Here is a 26,986-nt window from a genome sequence, read left to right as displayed (position 1 = left end):
CTTATTCTACACAAATTGACATGTTTTCTCTCTGCTCTTTACTCTCCCCTTGGACCATCCTGGACATGTCTGTGGGCCTAATTACTCACATGTTTGATGACCCCTACATCTGCCTCTTCAGCTTCAGATTCACCTGTCTTATTGTTCATAGGGCACCCCTTTCCAAACTCTACAGATCTATAGGGCCACCCTCTTAGATTGTTTCATCCCTGTTCCACTCTCAGGGACCTGGAAATTCAAGACAGCATCATCTTGGTCTCTCTCTCTCCCTCCCTCCCTCTGTCTCTGTCTCTCTCTCTCCTTGTCTTCCATAAGTCCTTCTCATGGACAGTGTTTTAGCTCCCATATCTTCCTTGGCTCTAACTTTCAGGACATGTTACTACAATATCCTCACTGGCCTCCCTGCCTCCAGTTTGACTCTGTCCTTCACTCAGGCTGGGGTGATGGATTGAAATGTAAAGTCCTATAGCTTAGAGATGCCTCTGGAGATATCCATGGCCACCAAGGAAAGGCCAGGATCCTTTGGAGGCCCACAGGTCAGATGATCTGACCTCTTCTCGCCTCTTTCCAAACCTGGCCCCTACAAGAACCTCCCTGGTGAACCTCAAGGTCCTGCTATCTCAAAATGCTCTTGGTGAAGCAGCCATGTGGTTGGGCACCTGGAGAGCCCTTGTTCTACAGGAGACCTCTACAGTCTGACCCTCCTTCTCTTGCTCTCCAGAGCACATCTTTGTTTTATTCGAGACAATGAGGTTTTTCTTAAAATGCAGATTGAGATGAATGACCCTTCTCCATGACAGATAGATGGTGTGGCATGCCCTGGGTGCTCCCAGGATTGTACCCACCTGTCCTCACTTTGACAGTGTGGCCCTAGGGGTAGGGCTGTGTCTTTTCATCTTGGAGAAGATTTAGCTAGTACTTGTAGAAAGAAGAGAAGAAGGCATGAACTGGGGAACCTGCCTCCACGGTGACATCTGGGTTTTGTCACACAGCTAGAGGCTTGGAGGGTCTCTGGCACCCTTGCCACCTGTCCCCTTTCTCTGGTCTTTCCCTCCCTCTCCTGTCTCTCCTCTGCAGTTTCCCACCCCACCCTGGTGTAATTTAGACTCCTCCCACTTGCAGGCCACATGCAAGTGGCTTAGGCACGCAGGGGTCACTCAGGCAGGCCTGGGCTAGCTAAGGCAGAGACAGTATCTATTCTCCACTCTTGGAGAGCCCACTCCGTTCTCCACTATAGAAGGAGGTGGGGCTCAGGTCAAGTTCAACATCCAGGACTCTGCCAGGAGCTAAAGCATTACAGAAAAACAGGCCATGCCTTTACTCCCAACCCCTTTTGAGTTTTGGGAAATTTGTTTAGTCTGTAGTTTTCTCTTGAGTGCTATTGTATTCTTACATTGGAATGATTCTAGAGAAAGAGAAAGAAAAAGATGGCCTCTACCTTTAAAGGAGTTCTCAGACAAACAGGAACTAACTCCGAGCACTTCCTCTCCTGCTAATTGCTACCTCCCCTGTGGGTTATTAAAGTTGAGGGCTCAGGACATATGACACACAGTAAGTCACTGCTCACCAAACAACACTTCTGGTCATGACCTCTCTGGTTCTGTGACTCCCTTTAAGGTAGAAATAGTTTCAGGGTCACCCACATCCTCATACCTAGTGTATTTACAGGAGCTGAAAGAATGTACTAGATGGAGGACTGAGGGGCTCTGGGAATAGTGAGCACACTATACCAAGGCCAGGAAGAAATGGGTCCCCCTCCCCAGCCAGTCAAAGCTGAGTGCTCCTGGTTGGTTCTGGTCCCTGAGGCCAAAGAGTCTTTTGTGACTTGGTATTGGCACGTTCCACAGAATATGAGGGGAGTCATTCAGTGACAGGAGCTGGGCCCCTAAGTCTGGCCTGAGAGTCTTACACTCAGATCCCAGGGAGGACTCTGAGGAGCCCCAACTGAAGACTCCTGTGGCCCCATCATGTGTCTTGGGGAACCTGGGCAGGGCGGGTCAGGAGCAGGTGTTTCTGCCAGGCCACTCAGCAGGCTTTCTGAGCTGGGAATAAGGCCGACCCAGCTCTCTGATCTAGAAGGTGGGAGGGGTGGGGTGGGGATCCTGTCTTTCTGCCTAGGACTCCATCTGTCACTTTAGTCACCCATGTGGGGTGACACTTGAGGGAGAAAAGACCTGCTGGGTCAACACTGCCCCTCCCTTGGGGGGTTGTCCTCCGTGCCCAGGCCACACCAGGCTCTGTGGCTGCTTCCCAGAGCTGTGGTAGTAAGCAAACAGCTTTGCCTTGGTGGCGCCCGACTCACATCTGTGTCAGACTGTGAATGGTGTGTGTTAAGGCAGGGACCCTAGGACAAAGGGTTGCAACCAGATCGAAATAGCCAACACACTGCACGTTGCGTGCACCACCCTGTTCCTCAGCTTCACGTCACTTCATCGTTGACCAGTTCAAGAGCTGTCACCGTCACACCCATTTTACATACAGGAAGACCGATTCAGACCTCCTAAGTGACAGACCTAGTTCAAAGGACGGGATCCACAGTTCCAAAAGGCTTCCCGAGATGCTGATGGGTACTTTGTCAAGGGTCATAGGTTCACTTTCAGTAACGTGGGGAGAGGAACAGGACTCCCAGCCAGGCCCCAGTACTCAGATGACAAGAGTCAACAGGATTGATGATCTGCCGTGATGTCCAGGAGTCTGACACACGGCAGGTGATGTACCATGGGTCAGGTTCCCAGGTGGGGGTTGGTGGATTGGTGGGAGAATCTGACACACGGCAGGTGATGTACTATGGTGGTGCAATGTTGCAGTTCTTAAGAAGCTCCTGGCTTCTCTCCTTGAGCAAAAGGTACCTCCCTGTCCTCAAGGCTCCACCCCTGTTAATGGACCAGTATGCGTCTGCGCATCATCCTGTGGGGCTGTCTGTCCTGCCTGGGCCCTGCAGAGGGCAGACTCATGCCAGAAAGCAGACCCAGGCCTCTGGTCACCTGTTGAGACCCAAGGTAGAGGGGGCGGGGCCTTAGATTCGGTCCCAGTAGGAGGCTCTCTCTGTCTGTCCCCAGATTTGGGTATGGCAGCCAGGCACGTGGGGAACAAGGTGAAACTGAGGGCAGAGTCCATGCCTGAGACTCCTTTGGTACTTGGATCATCTATTTTGGGTGGCAGCTTTGACCATCCAAACAGAAGTGTGAGACTTCCCTAGCCTTCCTGGAAGAGGAGTTCCACTGTCCCACCCTAGGGAAGCCTGAAACAAGCCTGGGAAGGGATGGCATTGCAAGGTGTAGTCAATAGGGCCTGATGATATATTGTCTCAGAGTCCCCCATGTCCCTACTGGAACCCCCCCCCTTTTTTTATTCCCACTTTTTGGGTTTGTGTACTTCAGGGAGCCTATGTCCTTTTGGATGGTACTTTTGGGACTGCTGGTGGAGAGCAGGCTACATGAGCTATACCTTTGAGCAGCTGTCCTAGGGCTCTGGGAGAGATGGGCACATCGTGTCCCCTCATGGAGTTTGGTAGGGGACAGGTGGATGGGTGGCTGCTGAGACTTATTCAGGCACCTGTTGGGGGATGGGCTTTTGGTAAAGCTGGCAGGTGTCTGGCACGTATCCTCCGTCCAGCTTTCATGATCGGTCATAACAGCCACGTGGCTGCTTTCATCTGAGCATCTCCGAGAAGCTTGAAAGTAAAACCTGCGCCGTGTAGGGCAGTTAATGATAGCCCGGAGCCCCAGGCCTGGCCACAGAGATGCTGCTGTTAGCAGGAGGCATGTTGTTATGTGGACTGCCCGGCATCTGTAAATGCTGACGGCTGAGCCAATCAAATGGGGCGTTTGGGGGGAGGATTTGCTTTGTGGTTCAGTTAAGTGATACTTGAATGGAGGGGACGCAGACACTGAGGTCCCCGACCCAGTATGCCTGACAGTGCATCTCCCATAAATCACAGGTTCTCTAACACACTGGGGAGAAAGGTAGTGCTGTGGAATTCTCAGATCATAAAAGCTGAATGAGGGGAGCAAGAACTTAGTACCTCTGAGCAGAAGGCCTTAGTCTCCAGATGGGAGCTGTTGGTCAGCATGCTTGTGCAGGAAGAGCTGGCCCTCAGGGAGAGGGCTTTGGGTCCTGAAACATGAAGGCAGAGCATGGTCACAAGAGGACTGGAGAGGTATGACTTTCTTCTGCTGGGCCCAGTGGCTTCTTGGGTACTCACTATGGCAAGACACATGGCTCATTCTGAGCAGACTTTCAAAGCCCAGAGCAATAACCAAAGTCACTTCTGGGGGAGAAATTTGTGTGTGTGTGTGTGTGTGTGTGTGTGTGTGTGTGTGTGTGTGTGTGTGTGTGTTTGGGGAGTTGATATTCTGGAGCAATATGGACTTGGTAAAGTGGGAATTTCAAGGCCTAGTGAGGGTAAGCTAGACCCAGGGGGAGTTTTAAAACCATAGCAGGGTCTTGGAGAGTTGAGGCCCTAGAGTTTTGAATAGGGAGCCACTGTTTAAGGTCAATGTCATTCCTTATCAGCTCCCCTGAAGATCCCCATTGAAGGGCAGCCAGGGAGTGGGTGAAGGACCTCCTTGGTCACCTAGTTTGTGTTCAGACTGTCCCCAGTCCAGTGAGGTCTGGGGACAGTGGAGGGTGGCAGAAGTTTGGACACCTGAGAGATTGGAAGTAGGGCAGAGAGAGACTTGAGACTCCTGCTCGGGCTGAGTCACCTAGTGGAAGGAAGCTGGGATCAGAGTACAATGTCACTGAAGTGGTCAAGATCAGAGGGATGACGGCTTAGCCCCCAAATCTCTGACTACTGCTCAGGGAGCCTGGGAAGACACACATGGCAGTCGCTGAGACAGGACATAGAGGACTCAGAGGTCATGGTTTCCCAAGGGATGTCAATTGACCTGTCTCCAGGATCAGCTAATTTCATGGTGACGGGGCAGAGGGAAGGGACAGTAGCATCTTGCTTGGTTGAGGCCCTTAAATAATGATGTATCCCTACTGAGGGCTTCCATGCAGATCCCAGTGTGCTCAGCTGGATGGGCTATGCAGAGAGACAGACAGTAACATTTTAGCATAACCATGCCCCCAAAGATTGAATGTGTTTTTGCTTGCTGAATCTGGTAACCCTGTCCTTCCTAGGTCTATGAAGAGCCCTGAGTCTTTCACCATCAAAATCCAGTGAGACATTGGATCCTTTTGAAAAATTAAACGAATGGCTAGAAATGTCTTCCTTGTAAGTATTTTTACTTCCCACCATGCATTCTTCAACTTTGCCTACCAGTTCCTGCATGTCAGTACTGGAATCTGGCATCAGCTGGCAGCACATTTGGCAGGAGCTATGGAAATGGTTATTTAAAGCAGAATATATAGTAACCAGGCTTCTCAGGTGGAGGGACCAGAAATCCCAGGCACTTCACGCTTGAACAAATTCCTTGGTATAAGAGGAAAGAACAGTGGTGTAGAGGAGATGAGGATTAGCTGTAGGTGGGGTCCTGGGTGGGGTCTGAAGATGTCAGGACAAGGAACCAATTTTCAGGTGTCATCTAGGGTAGAGAATTTTCTAGGATTTGTGTGTGGACCTCAAGGTAAAAGCAAGAGATATGAGAAAACCAGAAAAATGAAGTCTGAGCTGGCAGACTGCTTGAAGAGGGACAGCCACAGGCCATCCTGAGTGACCTTATTCTCATTGATGTCCATTGGTAGGTGGCCTGGTTGTCCCATGGGCTACTGTCTGATCTGATTTCTCTGCTATCTTTGGGGTTCCATGGTAGTGTGGTGGCCCACATAGTCTGAGCAAAGTCTGGAGAAGCAGGAAAAAAAGATCCCTGCTGGGATAGTTCATTTCCTCCTTGGTCACATTACAACAAGCCATGCTCATGCACCAGGGATGGATCATGGTTCCACTGCCAGGGGCCCCACAAATAGACCAAGCCACACAACTGTCACCCACACGCAGAGGGTTTAGGTTGGTCCCATGCAGGCTCCCCAGCTGTTGGTTCAGAGACTATGAGCTCCCACAAGCTCAGGTCAGCTGTCTCTGTGGGTTTCTCCGTCATGATCTGGACCCCTCTTGCTCATGTAATCCCTCCTCCCTCTCTTTGATTGGACTCCAGGAGCTTGGCCCAGTCCTTGGCTGTGGATCTCCACATCTGCTTCCATCAGTTACTGGATGAAGGTTCTAGGATGACAATTAGGGTACTCACCAATCTGAATACAGGAGAAGGCCAGTTCAGGCACCTTCTCCACTATTGCTAAGAGTCTTATCTGGGGTCATCCTTGTGGGTTCCTGGGAATTTCCCTAGCACCAGGTTTCTCCCTAACCCCATAATGGCTCCCTCCATCATGCCATGTTTGAACCTCTAAAACTCCTCTTTATTTTGTAGATGAGTGATAGGGACAGGGGCAGTGGGGGGACAGAGAATAAACCACAGCCGTGTGCCTCCAACTCTTAGTCTCCATGGAATGCTTGTGGGCAGCTAACTGCAGGATGTGTGAGGCCCTTCCTCTGTTCTCATGGGTCAGCCGAGGCTCACAGTGCATGGGGCTCATTTGGGGGAATTGTTGCAGAGCTAGGCCCAGAGTCCAGGTCTCCTGCTCCTAAGGATAGTGCGTGTTTGATGTTAGAAAAACTGTGTAGAGAGTTTGAGAAGGCCTCTGTCTTGCCTATTTTGCATGATAAATGCTGTGTGGTTAACAAGGCAAATTGGATTTATGGGGGTTAAACCGTTTGCCTGTGTGGGCCAACAGAGAAAGCAAACTCTGCCATGGTTTTCCCAGAAGACAAAATGGGGGTGTAGGGGAGGTCTGATCACCCAGGCTCTGTGCTCATGGTCCAGCAGTTGTCAGATGGGGATGACATCACCACCCTCCCTTTCCCAGGAGATGGAGAAAATGTCTCTAGGCAATTTTGGTCCTCATAACTAGGCCAAGAAGTAGGCCAGCTCTGTGAATACGGAACCTTCATCCTTTTCACCATCCCTCTCCAGCACCTAGAAGAAGCTTGGTGCAACGTAGGTTCCCATCACCTATTGAGTGAATGGGCGACTATATGAATGAATGAGCAGGCCCAGTCAGCCTGGGAAAGCCTGGTTCTTCTGTTGTGGCCTCCCACTTGGGCTCCCTGTGTCAAGGGAACAGGGAGTTAGGGTGAGTTCCCTCCCACCCAGAAACCCAGGGCAAGTGGCATGCCAGGAGAGGGGGACAGATAGGGTGATAGATACCACTTCTCTAAGAGAGTGGCATCAGGTGGTAGAGGTGAGAAATATCACAGAAACTTTACGGTGTACAGGATAGCCCCGAACAACTCAGGATTGCTCAACCCACAGTGTCTGCAATGCTGAGTCAAGAAGCCCTGGGACAGGGTAGATTTAGGTCTTGCCGGAGAGCTGGGAGATGAGCAGCCATCAGGAAGCTGTTGATGGGGCGGCTAGAGCTGAGGGAGCAGAGGCTGACCCCCACTCTCTCGACCAGCAAGAGCTGCATGGGGCCACTCTCAGACAGCTGTGGAGGTATCTACGGCACTGGGCGTGTTCGTCAGAGCCAATCATCCTCCCTGAGTAATCTCAGAGAGAAGCTTATAAATTGTTTTTAAGAGGTTGAGAACCACAACTTCAGAAGCACATAAATGCTGCCATAAACGCCAGCTTTGCAAAATGACTGTATGGAGGAAGAGCCAGCAGGGCATCTCCTATGCTTGGGAAAGTCCAAGGTTTGAGGTGGAAGCACTGAGCTTATCTTGGGCCCGCAATTTTCAGGGTCTGCTCTCTTGATTTGCTTAGGCATCTGGGAGTTATTTGGTTTTGTTCTTTTTATTCCTTCTCTGCTCTTGGTCATCTCTGGGATGTGTTCAGTGACCAGGAAGGTCTAAATGGTTTAGGTTTAGGGAAGACAAAGACTACAAGGGAAATGGTCTTCCAGCCCTGCCCATAGCTCCAAACAGGTGGATTACATGATAACCAGCTCATGAACTGTTTGAAGGATTGGTTATGGGGGATCTCCTCCCCCACGGGCACCAAACTGTACCTGGGGGGAGGGCACAGAGACCTCAGCAACTCCAGCAGAGTGCCCGTACCCATGAGCCTTTGCTGTCTTACCATAAATCATCATTAAAGACTTCTTTTTGGCTAACCGTCACTTCTAAAGTATGTAGGAGCTTTCAGCACACATTTGCAGCTGTCTTTGGATCCTCTTCATGTCTGTGTGAAGTAGGCAGAACAGCACAGTGATCTCTACTGTTCCCACCAGGCCACTAAGGATCCCAGAGGGGTGACATGCTCAGTGTCACAGGGTGAATGATTGATGGAGCCAGTATCGGAATGTTGAGCTCTTGTTCCTAAATTCTAGGTACCCTGAATTGGGGTCTAAGAGCACTGGTTTCAGATCGAAGTATTAGCACTGGCCCCCTGATTCCTGTGAGTGAGTATTTAGGCAATGGACCGCAGTTGGTGGAGGTTTGCTGGGCATGATCCATGATTGTTATGAGGAGCAATTGGAAGAGTTAAAATCCCCAACACCACCACATCTAGTTCCCTTTTGATTTTATTAAATTAAAATCTAAAAATTACATTAAATAAATTTTGTGTGTATGTGTGTACACAGGTGCATGCAAACCTGGTACGTGTGTGAGGATAAAAGGGAAACGCTGTAGTTGGTCCTTCCCTTCCACCGTGTGAGCCTGGGGATTGAACTTAGGTCATCAGTCTTGGTCGCAAGCGCCTTTACTCACTAAGCCATCTCACTGGCCTACACACACTCTCTCTTTTAACAAATTTATTTATTATTATTATTGTGGGTGTATGTGTACGATATGTGTGTGTGAGTGCAGACATGCCCTGCTACAGTGTGTGTGTGTGTGTGTGTGTGTGTGTGTGTGTGTGTGTGTGTGTAGGTCGGAGGACATCCTTCAGAAATCAGGTCTTTCCTTCTACTTTGGGATCCAGGGATCAAACTCAGGTTGTCAGGCAAGTGCTTCAGAGGCCCGCTGAGCCATCTTTCTGGTCCTTATTTTATTTTTAAAATTAGCTTACAAGACATTGGGTTCCTTATGGACTGTTTCTATATAAACAGATACATATTCGTTTTGCTTGACTCTGCTCCTCACGTGCTTTCCCCTCATCTCTCTGCTCCCCATCATCACCTTTTCACCCCACTTTTCCATTTCTCTATCCATATCACACCTTCTATTACCTCCTTCACCCTTGTCCCTTAAAGTCTCTTTTATGGGTCCCTTTCTAGTTGTCTGGCCTCTACACACACTCCAACGTAAATACACATATGTAAAAATTAGACGTGGGGATCCACATATGAGAGAGGCTGTGTGGAGCTTGTCTGTCTCAACCCGAGTCTCCTCACTCAACACAGTCCCTTCCCATCCCATTCCTTTCCCTGCAAAGTCTATACTTTCCTTTTTCTTCATGGCTGAATAATATTCCACTATATATCCTGTACTCCCTTTTCGCTGCTCCGGTGGCCCAGGCATAGATGAACACCTGTGGAAGTACAGGTGACAGACGGACAGATTGGGCTCCCCAGGGGAAGACAAGCAGGGAGGACAGAAACCAAATGTCACACGCAAGGCCACTCCCAGTTTATGAGATCTGGGGCAAAGACTCTTTGAAGAGGTAATAAAATTTAGCCTGCTAGGAAATGACGATGGCTGAGAGTCCTGACTTAGCAAACGCAATTGAACAATTTTTTTTTCCTTTTACAAGGAAAGACATTCTGATGGATAGCAAAAATGACATTCTAATGAGATAGGCTTTCGGGGACTGGAGAGGGCTTTCCCAAGAGCTAAAGACCTGGAACACGCCACCACCCCATCCATGGAGAGTGTATATAAGCACTGTAGGGAGGCCGGGAGAGTCCACAGCCTGAGCTCCTGCCTAAGCTGCCACCTTCTTCGCTAGCGTCATGGCCACCCAGATCTGCACCCCGACCTTCTCCACCGGGTCTGCCAGGGGCCTCTGTGGCACCACCAGCAGCTTCTCTCGGATGTCTTCCATCCATTCCATGGGCTCCTGCAGGGCCCCCAGTTTGGTTGGCACTGTGGGGCCCATGTCCTCCTTCAGGACAGGCTTCTCCGGCCTTGGGGGCTGCTTGCCGGGCCCCTATCTGTCCTCTGGGTGCCACTCCTCTGGCTTCGCCGGCAGCGGGGGCTGGTTCTGCGAGGGCAGCTTCAATGGCAACGAGAAGGCGACCATGCAGGTCTTGAACGACCGACTGGCCAACTATCTGGAGAAGGTGCGGCAGCTGGAGCAGGACAATGCGCAGCTGGAGTGCCGCATCCGGGAATGGTACGAGTGTCAGGTCCCATACATCTGCCCGGACTACCAGTCCTACTTTAAGACCGCCGAAGACTTACAGCAGAAGGTAACGGGCCAGGGCCTCTCCCAGCTGGCCAGGCAGCTCCTGGAAGCCTCCCATTCCAAGACTCAGCCACTCTCTGAAGTTTGCAGGGGAGCCTTCTAGAAGGAGAGCTCCACTCTCTGGGGCTTGGTTCCCTGGGGACCCAGGCTTCCCTGCTGGTCTCTGTACCCTGTTACCAGCTGTTCTTCCTTCCCTCATTGTCTTAGCCCGGGGGCGGGGGGAGGGGGGAGGATCGTGTCCCTAGTCCTCACTAGGTGTAGTACCGAACCTGACACCTTCCTAGCCATTGGCTTACTTATTCTTCATCCTGGAGATAGGGGTATGACTACGCCCATCTAACAGATAAGGGGGTTGAATTTTGAGAGGCTCAGCAACTTGTCCAGGGTCGCACAACTTGAATGTGGGATCCAGACTCAGAACCCACTTCTGCTATATCAGAACTTCACCTTGATCTATCCTACTGGGCCACCCTGAAGGCTACAGAAGCCAGGACCAATGGGGCCAGTGGTGTGTCCCTCCTGGGGCCTGTTCTCCCTCCTTGTCTGGATATTTGAAGATGTCACCTATATTTAGAGGCATCCGTGAGCTGGGCTCCCCACCCCACAGGCTTCACATGGCGGGGCCTTCCCCAGTTCAGGGAAAACCTCTTGTTTTTCAGATCTTACTGACCAAGTCTGAGAACGCCAGGCTTGTGTTGCAAATTGACAATGCCAAGCTGGCTGCTGATGACTTCCGGACCAAGTGAGTGGCCCAACCAGGGGAGGTTTGCTCTGTGTCAAACTCTGTTCCCTGCTTTGGGAACTGGTGAGGTGGGAATACAGCCAGATACAGTTGTAAATGGGAAGACATGGCAGAGGCCCTGGATTCCTTCTGGGACAAGGGAGAGGACCACTGTGTTTCTGACTCCAAGTTAGCCACAGCAGTTTGGCCCAGGGCTTCCCCGGCTGCAGACTTGGCAGGGTTCTCTGTGTGCAGGTATGAGACGGAGCTGTCCCTGCGGCAGCTGGTGGAGGCGGACATCAATGGCCTGCGCCGGATCTTGGATGAGCTGACCCTGTGTAGGGCTGACCTGGAAGCTCAGGTGGAGTCCCTGAAGGAGGAGCTGCTGTGTCTCAAGAAGAACCATGAAGAGGTGAGGCTGCTGCCACCTGAACCCCAAGGTCCCCATCCAGTTGAGGAGTCCCTGCTGACCCCTGGGCTTATTGTATGGCAGGAAGTACATGCAGCCCTTTATATCTTATTTCACCGTCACAGTAACCCCAAGAGTGAGAGCCCACTGTAAGCTCCATTTTACAGCTGAGAAGGTGGTCGTAAAGATGTGAGGTCATTTGCCTTCAGTCACGCAGAGACTACACCCTGGCCCATGACATTACAACTCCATTTGGATTATGGAGTCTGATAATAATTCTATTTTCTTGGTGTGTCATGCCCCCATTCCTCAGAAGGGGCTAGGTATAGATAGACCAATGGGGAGAGCCACGTTCCAAGAGGCCAGCTCTCCTCTATTATGGTACCCGAGGGAGGAAGGGGAATTTGAACCCAGGTCACTGAACCTACCAAGCCAGCAACTTGTTCACAGCCTTATGCCATCGTGTTTTGTCTGTCACTGCAGGAAGTCAACACACTCCGTTCCCAGCTTGGGGACCGACTGAACGTGGAGGTGGATGCTGCCCCTCCAGTGGATCTCAACAAGATACTGGATGACATGAGATGCCAGTATGAGACCCTGGTGGAGAATAACCGCCGAGATGTGGAGGCTTGGTTCAACACTCAGGTGGGGCTGGCCATCCAGGACTGTGTAGGCTGTGGGGTGGGGGTCACTGTGTGGAGGGGAGACACCAGGTCTCGTCCTGTTCTGCTGTCTCTCCTCCATAGACCGAGGAGCTGAACCAGCAGGTGCTGTCCAGCTCCGAGCAGCTGCAGTGTTGCCAGACAGAGATCATCGAGCTGAGACGCACAGTCAACGCCCTGGAGATCGAGCTGCAGGCCCAGCAGAGCATGGTGGGTGGTCTCTGCCCAGCTGACTGGCCACAGTTCATTGAAGGCTCTCTGACTTACCAATGTGCTGGCCATCATCACGCTGTCACAGGGCCTAATCACAACTGTGTGCGAATACGAGGAGAGTGGGTCCTCCTCCTCAATCGCTCCTCTTTCCCACTGTAGCGGAATTCTCTGGAATCTACCCTGGCCGAGACAGAGGCCCGCTATGGCTCCCAGCTGGCTCAGATGCAGTGTCTGATCACCAACGTGGAGTCCCAGCTGGCTGAGATTCGCTGTGACCTGGAGCGGCAGAACCATGAGTATCAGGTGTTATTGGATGTCAAGGCCCGGCTGGAGTCGGAGATTGCCACCTACCGCTGTTTGCTGGAGGGCGAGGACTGCAAGTGAGTGATGCTGGGACTCCCAGAGCTGGGCTGAGAAAGGGCTTGACACACTTTCAGAGCTGAGTGGTTGTTACAAAGATGAAGGTAATTAAGCTAAAGCCATTGAAGATTCCTTCTAGTCCTGCGCTTTGAAAAATGTTCGAGGGGACATGCTAAGCCGAGGCACAAGCCCACCTTTAACCATCTTTTTTTGGTGGAAGTTCCTAGTCTTCCCTCCTACAGCTCCACCCTCCCTTCCCTGGGGTTTCAGAGTCATTGAAATGCTCTGATATCATTCATTGTTGTTACTACTGTCCAGCATGATTCCCTAAATCGGTCTAAGGCTCCAGTGCCAAGTGCATCATATGTGATTTCATTTCTTCAGGCTTCCTGCCCACCCTTGTTCCACGGAATGCAAGCCTGCTGTAAGAGTTCCTTACACCCCTTCTACACCCTGCACCCCGGCTGGACCCTGCACCCCGGCTCCTCAGGTCAGCACCCAGATCCGTACCATCACCGAGGAGTTCAGAGATGGAAGAGTTGTCTCCTCCAGGGAGCACGTGGTGCCCCGTGCATTGTGACCGGCCACAAGTGAGGCCTAGGCCACAGGAAGGAGGACGCCTTGTGGCTTTTGGCAGCTAAATGATTTTGCACCTTCCTAGGGCCCTCCTTGCTTAGCAGGTTTTTCTACTAAAATTCATCTATTGTTTCTGGTCTTAACTGTGCTTTTTACGCCATGCAAACCAGGTTCCCCTGGAAACATACCCAATAAAGTGTTCTCTTGGCATAGCAAACCTGATCCCGGCTGACTCTGTTGATTCTCCCGTGGTTAGTGTCCAGGGGTGTTTGGGCATGGGATATAGTAAAGTCGCTGAGTGATCGAAAATATTTAATATTGGAGATGCTTCAGGTTCTGGTCAACAGACACTGACCCCCACCTCAATCTTGGTGGGTGCCGGTCATTGTTCCCAGATTGGCTTTGCCTGTAGGCACCTACCCTATGATAGCCAGAGAAGATGCAAAGGTTCCAGCCTTCTTTAGCAGGCCTGGTGGGATCAGTGGTCATCTCCCATTCCTTCCTACCTTCTCCCTTGGCGAGCTCCTGTCTCCCCCACTTCCCAGCATGGTTCAGTTCTCTAGAGATGAGTCCCAGGGCCAACCAGAGAGTGCCAGTCTCAGGTGGCCTAGCCTGAGCCAACCACACCATGGCGGGGAGTTGGGGTGAATTGGGAGGTGAAGACAGAGAGTCCGGCAAATCCATGTTTCTAATATGGGGATATGAGAGTAATAGAGGACCCCAGAATAGACGTTAGGAGCTTAGCAGGTATGCACTGTTAATGGTCTGTCTGTCCTAACAACTCCCACCCCCAGCTCAGATGTCCCGGGAGGAGCACAAAGTTGATGATGGCAGATGGCCACTAGACTTAGAATTTCAGGAAGTCCCTGAGCACAGACGTCCACAGAACGAGGGGGGAGTACTGAGATGATAGAGGCACAGACGTCACAAGTCTCAGGAATGCATCTGACAGCCCGACCGAGCTCCAGAGTGATGGACAGCTTTTAGTCTCTCATCCGGTCCCATGTCCTATGAAGTTGCTGGCAGGAGATGAGATGAGAGGCCTTTTTTTTTTTTTTTTTTTTTTTTTTTTAGTGACATAAACCCATTACCTTTTCCGATTACCATCTCTCCTAATAAAGCACAACATAGGTTGGATTCCCATTTCTATTCATTGGCCTTTGTGGTAACAGGCAGCATGAACTCCCATATTTCAATTACAGGAAGTATAGGGTGGTGGGGACAGTGTGGTGCCCGGGACAGCCAGACTGCTATGGGAGGTGGAGCTCAGGGCGTATGGATTTGCCCGGCTGAGCTGTGCTGACCTGTGTATGGAGTTGAACTGGGCTAGTAGAAGCAGGGCCTCTGAGAAGTCAGAGGTTCCCTGTTGGCCTCTCTGCCTTTTGACCCATTCTTCAGTTCAGAACACAGACCCAGAGCTGGGAGTGACTTACACCAGATCACACAGCAGTGAGGGACTGAGTCCTGGCCATCACCCAGCTCTTCTGCCTTTGCCTCTGGGCTCTTCCTTGAGGCCAAGGTAGTGCTGCCAACGCTACCATATATTTGGTGACTAAGCCAAACATGAGGAAGCCAGAGGTTCAGCAGAAGTACCCCAGTTAGGTCCTAGGAGGAGATGTTCACAGGTAGAACAGAAGTGTCTTGGCTGGGGCTGCTTTGTAGCTCCCCAACTCATGCCCAGGCATGCTCAGGGACTCGTTTAGTCTCAACAGTCCATCTGCGAACTGGAGCTTCTGGGAGCCCTGATGGGATGATGTGTGTCAGCACTCAAAATGTGGTGCTTGGCAGAGTTGATCTGAATGAAAACGAAGAGTCTCTGGGCTACGCTCAAACAGCCCTGTGCGATTGTGAGTAATTGCTTTGGTCGTGTGTCATTGCTTCAATTCTTACTAAATCCTTCAGAGCACTCGAGTTAGTGAAGGAACCCCTCCAATGCTCAACCTCACCCACACACCCTTGACTGAGGCCACTGACAGACACACTGGAGTGCAACGCGGCACAACAATCGAAAGTCCCAGGACTTGGTTCTTTTGACTCCCACCCCATCTCTCTCTCCATGACATTAGGAGAGAGATGAGATGACACAGGACAGTTACTTCCAAGGTGGTCAGTTTAGTCTCTACTTTCTAGATACACTATCTGGTATATCACTCAGGCTTCAGTGAATAAATTAGAAGGTAAGGCGTGAAGACCTCCCCACCCCATCCAGTAAATTCTGTGCTAATACACACCAGGGCTCAGTCAGGGAGGAGCAGGGACATGAGACTGGCCACACCAACTGTGAACAACAGGCATGGCTCCCATGGAGCAGTCACCCAGTTGCAGACCTTCTCTCACTCCCTGGATCAGTTCGGGGATAGCAAGAGTCAGGGCAGGACAGGGGTTTGAGTTGCCAGCATGGGGAGATTGTTGAGTGTCGGCGTGATTAGGGAAGGGTTCCGGGAAGATTTGGATTTGGCAGAAACCTTCAAGGATGGGCAGAAAAAGGAGGCAAGAAGGGAGAAGGCATTTTAGGGCATGGCTGAGCATGTTCATGCCATGTTCTGGGGACAGCGTGGAGCACATCTGGACAGAGAACAGAGATCTTGAGGGGAAAGATTATCAGGAGGCTTCTAAACAATGTTAGTTCCTGCTGAGATGGGGTTCTAGGCAATTAATTTACTTTATTTTAGTTTTTTAAATTCCAAGGGGTAGTGGGGGAAGAAATGGAGCAGCCCAGTTTATAGACTATTTCATAGCACTGAAAACATTACTTATCTGTTTTTTAAAAAATCTTATTATCTAAAAACATCTTATCAGGACTTTTCAGCCACACCTTTGAGTTGCCTCATGGGCCCGTCTTCCTTGAGCAGGTGGCTTTTGTTCTCTGCTAGGGGACCCGGCTTGTTGGGGCAGGTGCAGTTGGTTCCTGTCTTGGAGTTTCTGCCTCCTTATCTCTGAGAGTGGGACCAGCAGAAGGATGCCTTCCCCTCTTCTCCAGTCATTCGTTCTTTCTTCCTTTTCTCCATTCTATGCTTTCTTCTCCCCAAAACCCTTTGTTTCTTTATGTAACACAGTCCATTCATTCACTCAGTCACTCCCTCATGCACTCACTCACACTCACTCACACACTCACGCTCTCACTCTCGCATTCATTGGAGCACTCGGAGACATCTAGAAGGGCCTCACTATTTCTGACATTGCAGGGGTGTTTCAAAAGAAGTATGAGGTTAGTCCCCAGGGTGGTTCCTTGGGAAGATGGGGCTGGAGCACAAGACAGAGGCTGGCAGGTCACAGGGGACAAAGGGAGTCTCTCCCAGTCACTTGCATGGGTTCTGAGTGTTGGGTGGGCACAGCAGGACTGGAGAGGGCTGTGAGCTCTAAGGAGAAGGAATGGCTGGGACTGAGCCCCCAGAGGCAGTGCGACAGGTCTGAGGACTGGAGTCACTGGAGGGGCAGGGCTATGATCTCCTAGTTGAGCCTTTGTGGACCTTGCATAAACTATTCATTGCCCCACCTTGGGATTTCTGTGGGAGTTGGCATCCTTCTATCCATGCAGGGTGTAGGTGGCGCTGGGGGTTTAATTTAAGGGGACTGCACACTTTTGCACAAGAGTCGTATCTGCCACCTCTGCTATTACTTGGCTGGCTCCTAAAGCACCGCAAGTACTCATCTATCCAGTAGGGTTGCTGATAGTGCCAATCTCATGCCTCATGAGGATGCTGGGAGGACTGAGTGAGAGGATGTGTAGAAAGACTGAGCACAGGTCCTGGCACATTCTGGGTGCTCAGTGGGTGATGGAGGGCCCCGCTGCTATTGCCATTAATAGGGTGGTTTGGAGGAGTATTCAAAGCTGCCAACAGCCCTTGGTCCCTATCTAGGAAGCCCAGGCTTTAGTAAAGCCCCACCAAGGAAGTCATGTGACCCCCAGGCTTGAGTGGATTAATACAGAATTCCCGGGTCTTCTCTGGGCCACACGACTTCAGAATTTCCCTGATGAGCCCAGAGCACCTTCCCAGGAGACTGTGGCCTAGGAGGGGGATGGGTGGGAAATACAAATACTCCAGGAGGCTCGACCAGGCTCTCAGCTCAGCTGCATCTATGCACCGAGGCATGACGGTTCAGGGAGGAGAGGCTGAGGCAACCAGTGAGACCCTAGGACTATGCTGGGTGGGTGCTGATCACACCGGGTCCCAGAGGGTGGGAAGGGTGCAGTGACTCATGGGGGTTCTATATCTGAGGGTTCCAAACCTATTTACCTGGCTCACGGGATAGTGGACTGTGTGCCTAGAATCTGTCCCCACTCCTTAATGACAGCTGCCCGGCATCACCAAGTTCAAGTTCAACAAGACTGCCCTTGTGAAGGGGCTGGCTGCTGCCACAAGGAGCACTTGCCACAAGCAGGTGCTGTCTGAGCTTCTCCAAGCTCAGTTAATGCTTAAGGCGACCCAGGGTGCAGGCGTGGATGGATATCTGTTCTCATTACAGAAGAAGAAACCGAGGGAGACCCTGAGAGGTGGAGTCAGGTGCTTCATGGTAGGGCTATTCGAGCCCACAAGTTCAGATGTCACTACCGGGTCAGGTTGCTTTTCTTGGGATCCCAGGGTGTGAACCTCATGCCCTGTGGATCTTCTCTAATTCTCTCCTTTCTGTTTTCCATAGACTATCGTATCAAGCAGCCTGGGACAGAATCCCAGGTTTTGCCAGCCACAAGCTGGAGATGCTAAGCAAGTTCTTATTATATCTGAGCTTTGATGTCTTCAGCTCCAGGATGGGGACCATGAGTTCAGGCCTCTAGAGAGTACACGTGGGAAGGTGCTGAGCACCATACCTGGCTCACTGCTGGTCTCAGCTCATGGCTGCTTCTTAGTAGGAAGATAGCAAGTATTCTTAGAAGAGTAAGCAGAATCCCAAACCACAGGACAGCGCAGAAGGCACGTCCCATAGGCTCTCACCTACGGCGTTCCATCCCCATCCCCGTCTCTCCTCAGTCCTGGTTCCAGGGCTCACTTGTTCACATACTGGACTGGTCGGATGTCTCATCATCAAACCTTCTAGGCATTGGGTCAGCCAGTTTCCAGAGCAGAGATGAGCCTCGGAGGTTCAGGTTCCTTGTACCTGCTGAGGAAATGTATAAATCAAACACTCACATCCCCCTTTGCCAATTCAGGCAACTAGAAGGAAATCCTCCATTTCTACCTGGGCTGGAAAAGTCCTGTCCTCCCAAACATGGCTCCAGCTCTCACAGGGTCAGGAACTGACTTTGAATTATTTTGGTTAGAGTTGAGGCTATGTAACCAGGACAGAACTTCTGGCAAGGAAGTAGGGGAGTGTCTGTTAGGGTTCTCTTTGGTTGAAGGTTACTAACTGTCCCATTTTGTTCAGGACAAAAAGTTCCCTGGATCACATTAAAACTACAATAGTTCAGAGGAACCTGGGACAGTTGGTCACCATGGCCATATCTTCTGGGTCTATTCAAGAGCCTTTTATGTTTGCCCAAGCTACAAGACCCCTGCCTTCTAGCCACTTGCAGGCTTTTTACCCCCTCCCCAGACTGTCCATCAAAAGAGACAAGACTAAGAAGACAAGATGGGTGGCTGGACTCCCACGCCTGCTTAACAAAGAGGTTGAGGTCTGGGTTCTGATGACAGGCCCCTTTGAAGAGCTGATGCAGACTGGGTCTTCCCAGGGTGTAGGGCTGTGGGGGTGAGTCTCCCCATATCCACTTGTCCAACGGGGATTCTGTTTTATGAGGCCAGGATATGTCCATGGGTAGCTAAATAACAGGCTAATGAGAGGTTTTGATAGAAAGTGGAATTAACTTTAATGAGGAGAAAAGACTTTGTAAGGGCCAACCAACGCCCACTGGGGCAGAGGTATAAAGTCAGGCTAGGGAGCTGCTTCTCTGTGTTGAGGTGTCTACTCTCAGAGATCTACCGCTTACTGGGCTGCTGTGGCCATGGCTTCCAAATGCCTCAAGGCCAGCTTCTCCTCTGGATCCCTCAAGAGCCCAGGTAAAGCTGGAGGGGGCTCCACTCGAATGACCACAATGTACTCCAGCAGCTCTTGCAAGCTGCCAAGTCTTTCCCGGGGAGCCCGGAGTTTCTCTGTGTGTTCTGCTGGCCTGGGTAGAAACAATTACAGGGTTTCCAGCTGCCTTCCAGCTCTCTGCCTCCCCACGGGAGGCTTTGCCACCAGCTATGGCACCAGTGGAGGTTGGTTTGGGGAGGGCATCCTCACTGGCAATGAGAAGGAGACCATGCAGGTCCTGAATGACCGCCTGGCCAGCTATCTGGAGAAGGTGCGGCAGCTGGAGAAGGAGAATGCCAGCCTGGAGAGCCGCATCCGAGAGTGGTGTGAGCAGCAGGTGCCCTATATGTGTCCCGACTACCAGTCTTACTTCCGGACCATGGAGGAGCTCCAGAAGAAGGTGAGTGGTTTGGAGTGGCTTCAGGTCTAGAAGCCAGAACATGTGTGATAATAGCCTGGATCCCATGGGGAACTTTTAGAGGGAACAGAGCTTATTTATATCTACGTCCTCTTCTATTCTCCCCGATGATCTTAGCCTATCAGATGAGAACACTCAAGGTCAGGCTTATTAAGTGACCCAGATGGCAATTAGTAGACTCAGAACTTGAATACGGAGTGTATTAACTAACTGGCCATGTAAACTTTGCTATCACTGTCCATCTCTCTGAATTTTAATGTCCTCATTTAAAAAAGCCAAACCACACGGATTTGGTGTATTTAGTGAAGCTTGGTTTCTGCATCTGTAAAGCAGAGAAGATGCCTTCTCTGTAAGTCCTCATTCCTGAAGGGCTCAGATGGAGCATTTGTGACCAGAGAACTAGAGCACACCTGTTAGCAGTGACCTGCCTTGGACCCACAGCAGGCCTGGGGAACAGGAAGGTGGGAGGAATGGTCATTCCCTCACGCTGCAGTATTTCCTGTAATATGCCTTTGCCTTCTCTCTAGCCCTTGACTACACATCATAGGCACACCACATTGCAAGGGATCTTGAGGGTTTACATCAGCTGTCATCTCTCACGGAGCCCCACGCTGTTGAGATCCAAGGATGGGAATGTACCTCCTTCCATGGGCAGCTCTTGCCAGACTCGGGGGGAAGCTCCCACCAATAGAACAATCCTTTCTTACATGAAATCACTTCTTTGTGTCCCCAGACGCTTTGTAGCAAGGCAGAGAATGCCAGGCTGGTGGTGCAGATCGACAATGCCAAGCTGGCTGCTGATGACTTCAGGACCAAGTGAGTGGTCCTGCTTGTCCCCGAACTGGGGCTGATATAGCTGGATGCTGGTGATGGTTGGTCTCAGGGTTTCAGCTGCACTCAGTCATTGAGGCCTGAGGGCAGAGCTTACAGCACCAGGCTAGTCTGGGGTTGGACTTGACTTTGATACAAATGGGATTGCAGGTTTGGGTGCCTTGCTCTGTGTCTCCAGGTACGAGACGGAGGTTTCCCTGCGGCAGCTGGTAGAGGCGGACATCAATGGTCTGCGCAGGATCCTGGATGACCTGACTCTGTGCAAGGCTGACCTGGAAGCACAGGTGGAGTCTCTGAAGGAAGAATTGCTCTGCCTCAAGAAGAATCATGAGGAGGTGAGCATGGGGGAGGAGGTGAGCATGAGGGGAAGAGGTGAGCATGAGGGGAGGAGGTGAGCATGGGGGAGGAGGTGAGAATGGGGGAGGAGGTGAGCATGAAGGAGAAAGTGAGCATGGAGGAGGAGGTGAGCACGGGGGAGGAGGTGAGCATGGGAGAGGAGGTCAGCATAGGGTACTAAGGCAGGCACCTAGAAACAGACCCTATCTGTGTCACAGGAAGTGAACTCACTGCGCTGCCAGCTTGGCGATCGGCTCAACGTTGAGGTGGATGCTGCTCCACCTGTTGATCTGAACCGTGTTCTGGAGGAGATGAGGTGCCAGTATGAGACCTTGGTGGAGAATAACCGGAGGGATGCAGAAGACTGGTATGACACCCAGGTAGGTACCTGGAAGCAGTCAGTGCAGCAGAGGTGAAGTCATCTACAAGTGTCCTTGGGGCTCTGAATCAGAAGCCAGAGAGATGGTTTTACAACTGTTTTGACTCCATCTTGCAACCATGCGGTCTTTCCAGCAAGCATGGCAGGAATGGGTTGGAGTGGGTCATCTGGAAGGTTGTCCTTGATTCATCATACTCATGGTTCCAAGTGATCTCTGTAACCTTTGAAGCTGAGACCTCAGGGTTCCTGATCAGATCCTGTGTGTGGGTATGTTTCAGACCGAGGAGCTGAATCAGCAGGTTGTGTCCAGCTCGGAGCAGTTGCAGTCCTGCCAGGCAGACATCATTGACTTGAGACGCACAGTCAACTCCCTAGAGATTGAGCTGCAGGCCCAGCAGAGCATGGTAAGCACTGGGGTGGGTAGAACAGCTGTTGAGCCAAGCTTGGAGGCACGCAACCCCCAGCTTCCACACGGTGGCCATACACACTGATTCCTAGAGTTCAAATTCTTTGCTCAGGGCTTCCCTGTGTAGAGAGGAGGGTGCGAAGGCCAGAAACACATCACAACTGCCCTTGTGGTGAAAGACAAGAGGGTCTGTGGTAACCTCCTCTATGTCCTGGTAGTGACTCCTTTATTTATGTAAGATCTACTTTTGTGTAATTATTAGTTGTCCAGAGGTACTGCTAGGAAGAAAATGCTGTCTAGATCAAGGGGCTACAGGAGCTTGGGCTAGCTCGTCTTCAGTGGTGTTCGACTGTGGTTTCTCCTAGCTCAGTGACTCTCTGAGCTTCCATTCTGGTGTTCCAAAGTCCCACTGAGACCCAGTGGATCTTCCTTGATAGTTCTCTGGCCTCTAACCTGGCCCTCTTCCCACAACCCTCGTCCTCCCAGAGAGATGCTTTGGACTCCACCCTGGTAGAGACAGAAGCCCGCTACAGCTCCCAGCTGGCCCAGATGCAGTGCATGATCGGCAGCGTGGAGTCCCAGCTTGGTGAGATCCGGGCTGACCTGGAACGTCAGAACCAGGAGTACCAGGTGCTGCTGGACGTCCGGGCCCGGCTGGAGTGTGAGATCAACACGTACCGGGGCCTGCTGGAGAGTGAGGACAGCAAGTGAGTATGGCTGCATGATCTCACCTCTCCAAAGTTCTGGGGAGACCACATGGTGCCCAGGAAGAACATACTCTGATTCAGGAACCTTGGGGGTTTAGCTTTGATCTTCGGACAAACTCATTCGTTTGCTCTGGCTGGTTCTGTTTTCCTCTCTGAGTACCTATTCCCCCTTGGGTAAAACTAGGGGACAGGATTTGTATAGTCTAGGATCTGTTCAGTGTTATCGGACTGGAGTATGATAGTAACCGACTCTCTTCTGTCTCCCAGGCTTCCCTGCAACCCGTGTGCCCCTGACTACTCACCCTCCAAATCATGCCTCCCCTGCCTTCCAGCAGTCTCCTGCAGCTCCGGAGCAGCCCGTGCAACCAACAGCCCCCGCCCTGTCTGTGTTCCCTGCCCAGGGGGCAGGTTCTGAGAAGGACAGATCCAGAGGGTCAAGGCCATTGCCTTCTGGGTTCTGAAATGGCCTCTAGCCAACTCTAACTCTTACAGCCCAGATCTCTCCATTCATGCTGAACCCAGGCCCAGGCCCTGAGAGGGCTCCCTGCATGCTTTAATGTTTCTTAGACCCTGTCAACTGAGGCTGGTTGCCCTTCGGGACTTGACTCCTCATCATTTCAATGGGCTCCAGGGTCTCTTTTCTGGACCTGTTCCTTGGCCAGTCTTTCTTTCTGAGTGTGTTTTCATAGGTTCTGAAATTCAATACAGTGTACCCAGGGTGGGACAATAAAGCCGTTTGCTCTGGCTCCCAGTGACTGACTCACATCATTTTCGTGTTGGTTTGTGTCCATCTTGGGTTCAGATTGACTGTTGGGCAGATGCATGGGGAATATTTGATCAAGGGTGACCCTGGAAATAACAGGGTCCCCATGCTTCTCATTGGGGGTGGTTAGAAGACTGCAATGGAGTGTTCCCCACCCCACCCCACCCCTGCCATCTGTGCATGTCTGGAATAGCCTTGGGTGTTATTCTTTGGGCTCCATCCACGTTCCCCCACTTTGAGACAGGATTTCTTTGCCCTGAAACTTGCCAAATAGGCTGGACTGGCTGATCAGAGAGCTCCAGGGATCTACCTAACTCTGCTTCTCAAGCATAGACATTACAAGTATGTACCACCATGCCTGGCTCTTTTTTTTTTTCCTTAAATGTGAGTGCTGGGATTGAACTTGGGTCATTGTATTTGGAAGGCAAGCACTTTGTCAACTGAAGGCCTTGCTGTGAGGCTTTTTGCTTGGCTTCCCTGATGAAGACCTTTCTGCAAGGTCCCTGTGTGGTGACGATTGTTACCTTCTTTCCTTCTGGTATACATAGCAACCCTGGGGGGGGTGTCACAGAATAGGTCTGATAAAGATAAGTAAGAGAGAGAATTGGGGTCACTTGATTAGCCTGTACATGCTCCTCATAAAGCAGTGGCATGTGCCCTATCCTCAGAGATTTAGGGTTCATTCATATTAACTCCCCTCTTCCCTGGCAGCCCTTTCCTGAAACTCTTCCAGTTCAGGAAATCTCCTAACTCCTAAGTTCACAATTCCATCACACGCAGGCAACGGAGACTGAGCCTGGGCTGGGACTCACTTCACTTGTAACTCAGAAGCTCTTGACCCAGGAGGCCCCCATGTGCTCTTAGCAACTAGTGAGGTGTGAGGCCCAGATGCAGGAACTCCCAGCATCCCCTGCTGCAGCCTGCCATTTTTGTTCAGAATGTCTCCCCTCAAAAGACCAAGCAAAGCACCGTCTTCTTCCAAGTCCAATGGGAAAGGGACAGAGGTGAGGGTACACTTTCTAAGCTACACAAGAAGGCAGATTGTCTCCAGAGGGACATGTGCTCTTCAAAGATGACAGAGGTACCTGCTAAGGAACCTAAGTGATGTTAAGAGGGTGATCATGGTTCCATGGTGGAGCACAGGATGGTGGAAGGTACTGGACTGATTTGGGACTGAGATCTGTCCCTCCAGGACATCAGAATAGCTCCAGCTCCCTCTGATTATGCGGCAGAATCTTCCCCATTAAGCCCCTTGACAGGAGGGCTGAGGCCTTTGGTATCTGCCAACAACCTGGCTCTAGGTAGACTGTACTACTATCTTCTTAGAACACAATGGTTGAATTTGCTGAGCCTCAGGCATCTGTCTCGTTCACTTTATTCAATAAACCCATACTGAGCATAAATATGTGGGAGGTAGGATCCTAAGAACCATGGGCAGGGGTTGTTCTACATGGGAGGGAGGCCTTGGTATAAGACAGGGAGGACACTCACTTCTACTTATAACTTCTATCTATCTGTCTATTCATCCATCTATCTATCTACCACCTATCTATCTGTCTACCCATCTATCCATTCATCATTTACCTATCTATCTGTCCATCCATCCAACCATCCATCTATCCATTCATCCATTTACCTATCTATCACCTATCTATCTGTCCGTCCATCCATCCATCCATCCATCCATCCATCCATCCATCCATCCATCCATCCATCCATCCATCCATCTAGCTATCTGCCTGCCTGCCTATCTGCTTACATACCTATATACCATCTATCTGTCTGCTTATCTCTATCTGTCTGTCTGTCTGTCTGCCTACCTACCTACCTACCTACCTACCTACCTACCTACCTACCTATCATCTGTTTTAGTGATGGGAGAAGGCTGTGCCATCAATGTAAGGAGTGGAGTGCAGAACGGGAACATGGAGCCAGAGGGACCTAGGACTCCAGCTCCACCATGGTCTACCAGCCTCACCGCTGTGGGAGAGTGTTGGCAGGTTATAGTCCCTTTCTGAGTCTCAGTTTTCTGCTGAGGAAAACAGAGCAGGTGACACTTACTCTGCTGTGATGTCCCTCGTACTTTACTGAGCATACAGCTGGCATCTGGAAACTGGCCAACACTGACTCGTTCTTGGATGCCCTGAGAGTGGGCATCTACTTTTCTCTGCTGGAATTTAATTTTGAGGCAGCTTTTCCAGGCAGCAATGCCCCGTTACCTCAGGCTAGCCAAAGTATACAGGAAGTTATGGGGCTGGCTCAGCCGTAAAGTGTTTATTGTTCTTACAGAGAACTGGAGTTTCGTTTTGGTTCCCAGCACCCATGTCAGGCAGCTCACAAGCCTGTAACTCCATTTCCAGGGGATCCAATGCCCTCTGGCCTCCACGGGCACCTCATTCACATGCATACTCTCCCATTACACATACATTAAAAAAAATCTAAAAAACCAAAAACAAACCAAGAAGTTACATGTGTTAGTATCGGTTTCAGCTCTGATAGTTGTGGCCAGCAGTACAATTTGAGCCAGACTCTAGTGAAGTCTGTTTTTATATAAGGCATGGTCTTCTCATTGACACCTCAGAACCAGAAGCCCCCTCCAAACCCTTACCTCCCTCCCCGATGGCTTTCACCAGATCCCATAGAACCCTCCCTTTACTCATCTCATTTGCCTTTGCTTTTAAATTACAGTCGTGTCTCCATGTGGCCAGATGTTTTCACCTTGGTCTGCACACGGGAATGACCCGGAGAGCTTCGCAATAGAAACCCGACAAACCCAAAACAACAACATAAAAAAACAGACAACTCTTACTTGCTTTGATGCCCAGGAATCCTGGTTTAGTTGGCCTGAGATTTGGCCTCATACTGGGATGTCTGAAAACTGTTTGGTTGATGCTGGTGTAGAGCCAGGGCTGGGTGCCTGTGCATTAGTTGGCGGGCCTTTTGGTACTAGAACTAGGCAGCTTTATCTGATTCCTAACTACAGATGCAATGTTACCAGCTGCCTCAAGGTCCCACTGCTGTGACCTCCCTGCCATGATGGACTATTCCCTCAAACTGGGAACCAAAAACCAAAGTCAACTCTTCCCTAAATTGCTTTCATCATGGTATTTCATCACAGCAAAAAAAAAAAAAAAAAAAAGTAATATGAACAGGGACTGTTGTAGAATATTATTTTAAGATGTGTTACATTTGTTTTTTCTGTGAAACAACTTGTTTAGTGATGCAAAGATGTGTTGCATTCTTTTATGCTGCATTTGTCTAACTCTGTGAAGCTGCGTTATCTTGCCTGTCTAAAACACTTGATTGGTCTAATAAAGAGCTGAATGACTAATTGTGAGGCAAGAGAAAGGATAGGCGGGACTGGCAGGTAGAGAGAGGAGAGGAGAAATCAGGGGCCAGCCACCCAGTTACACAACCAACAACGGAATAAGAAAAAAAGAAATACAGAAATAGAGAAGATAAAAGCACAGAGGCAAAAGGCAGATGGGATAAGTTAAGAAAAGCTGGCTAGAAATAAGCCAAGCTGGGGCTGGGGATTTAGCTCAGTGGTAGAGTGCTTACCTAGCAAGCGCAAGGCCCTGGGTTTGGTCCTCAGCTCTGAAAAAAAAAGAGAAAGAAATAAGCCAAGCTAAGGCCAATAATTCATGAGAAAGAATAAGACACTGTTTGTCTTTATGTAGGAGCTGGGTGGCAAGAGTCCCAAAGAGTAAAGAGTAAGAAAGAAAAAAAAAAAAACAAGAAAAGGGACAAAGTAAGTAAACTAATGTCAAGTACCCGGTGCCGTGCCTGGCACATAAATATCTCCAGTAACTGCTGGTTATGATGCTGAAGGGCGGCTGAGGTG

At 50.6% G+C, this 26,986-nt stretch overlaps 2 protein-coding genes across 2 annotated transcripts; both read left to right on the top strand.

Annotated features, from left to right (window-relative positions):
• Nucleotides 1-9,708: 9,708 nt before the first annotated feature.
• LOC102916456 (keratin, type I cuticular Ha6) lies at nucleotides 9,709-13,462 on the top strand. Its single transcript, XM_006992862.3, has 7 exons — nucleotides 9,709-10,356; nucleotides 11,012-11,094; nucleotides 11,329-11,485; nucleotides 11,966-12,127; nucleotides 12,229-12,354; nucleotides 12,517-12,737; nucleotides 13,102-13,462. Exons 1-7 carry the CDS (start codon nucleotides 9,898-9,900, stop codon nucleotides 13,295-13,297), a joined length of 1,404 nt encoding a protein of 467 aa, XP_006992924.2. The 5' UTR covers nucleotides 9,709-9,897; the 3' UTR covers nucleotides 13,298-13,462.
• Nucleotides 13,463-19,231: 5,769 nt separating this feature from the next.
• On the top strand, nucleotides 19,232-22,794 carry Krt35 (keratin 35). The gene is made up of 7 exons (XM_006992861.3): nucleotides 19,232-19,702; nucleotides 20,454-20,536; nucleotides 20,730-20,886; nucleotides 21,106-21,267; nucleotides 21,545-21,670; nucleotides 22,159-22,379; nucleotides 22,647-22,794. Exons 1-7 carry the CDS (start codon nucleotides 19,232-19,234, stop codon nucleotides 22,792-22,794), a joined length of 1,368 nt encoding a protein of 455 aa, XP_006992923.1.
• The last annotated feature ends 4,192 nt before the right edge of the window (nucleotides 22,795-26,986 follow it).

This window comes from Peromyscus maniculatus, chromosome 8 (genome assembly GCF_049852395.1).
Source record: "Peromyscus maniculatus bairdii isolate BWxNUB_F1_BW_parent chromosome 8, HU_Pman_BW_mat_3.1, whole genome shotgun sequence".
NCBI classification, from domain to species: domain Eukaryota; kingdom Metazoa; phylum Chordata; class Mammalia; order Rodentia; family Cricetidae; genus Peromyscus; species Peromyscus maniculatus.
This window is presented reverse-complemented; position numbering and strand designations above follow the sequence as displayed.

Excerpts from the sequence above, each read along its gene's own strand:
- LOC102916456 (XM_006992862.3), top strand. The coding sequence starts at position 9,898 with ATGGCCACCCAGATCTGCACCCCGACCTTCTCCACCGGGTCTGCCAGG. Across the intron at positions 11,486-11,965 it reads TCAAGAAGAACCATGAAGAG|GAAGTCAACACACTCCGTTC; the intron begins GTGAGGCTGCTG and ends CTGTCACTGCAG. Across the intron at positions 12,738-13,101 it reads CTGGAGGGCGAGGACTGCAA|GCTTCCTGCCCACCCTTGTT; the intron begins GTGAGTGATGCT and ends TCATTTCTTCAG.
- Krt35 (XM_006992861.3), top strand. The coding sequence starts at position 19,232 with ATGGCTTCCAAATGCCTCAAGGCCAGCTTCTCCTCTGGATCCCTCAAG. Across the intron at positions 21,268-21,544 it reads AAGACTGGTATGACACCCAG|ACCGAGGAGCTGAATCAGCA; the intron begins GTAGGTACCTGG and ends GGTATGTTTCAG. Across the intron at positions 22,380-22,646 it reads CTGGAGAGTGAGGACAGCAA|GCTTCCCTGCAACCCGTGTG; the intron begins GTGAGTATGGCT and ends TCTGTCTCCCAG.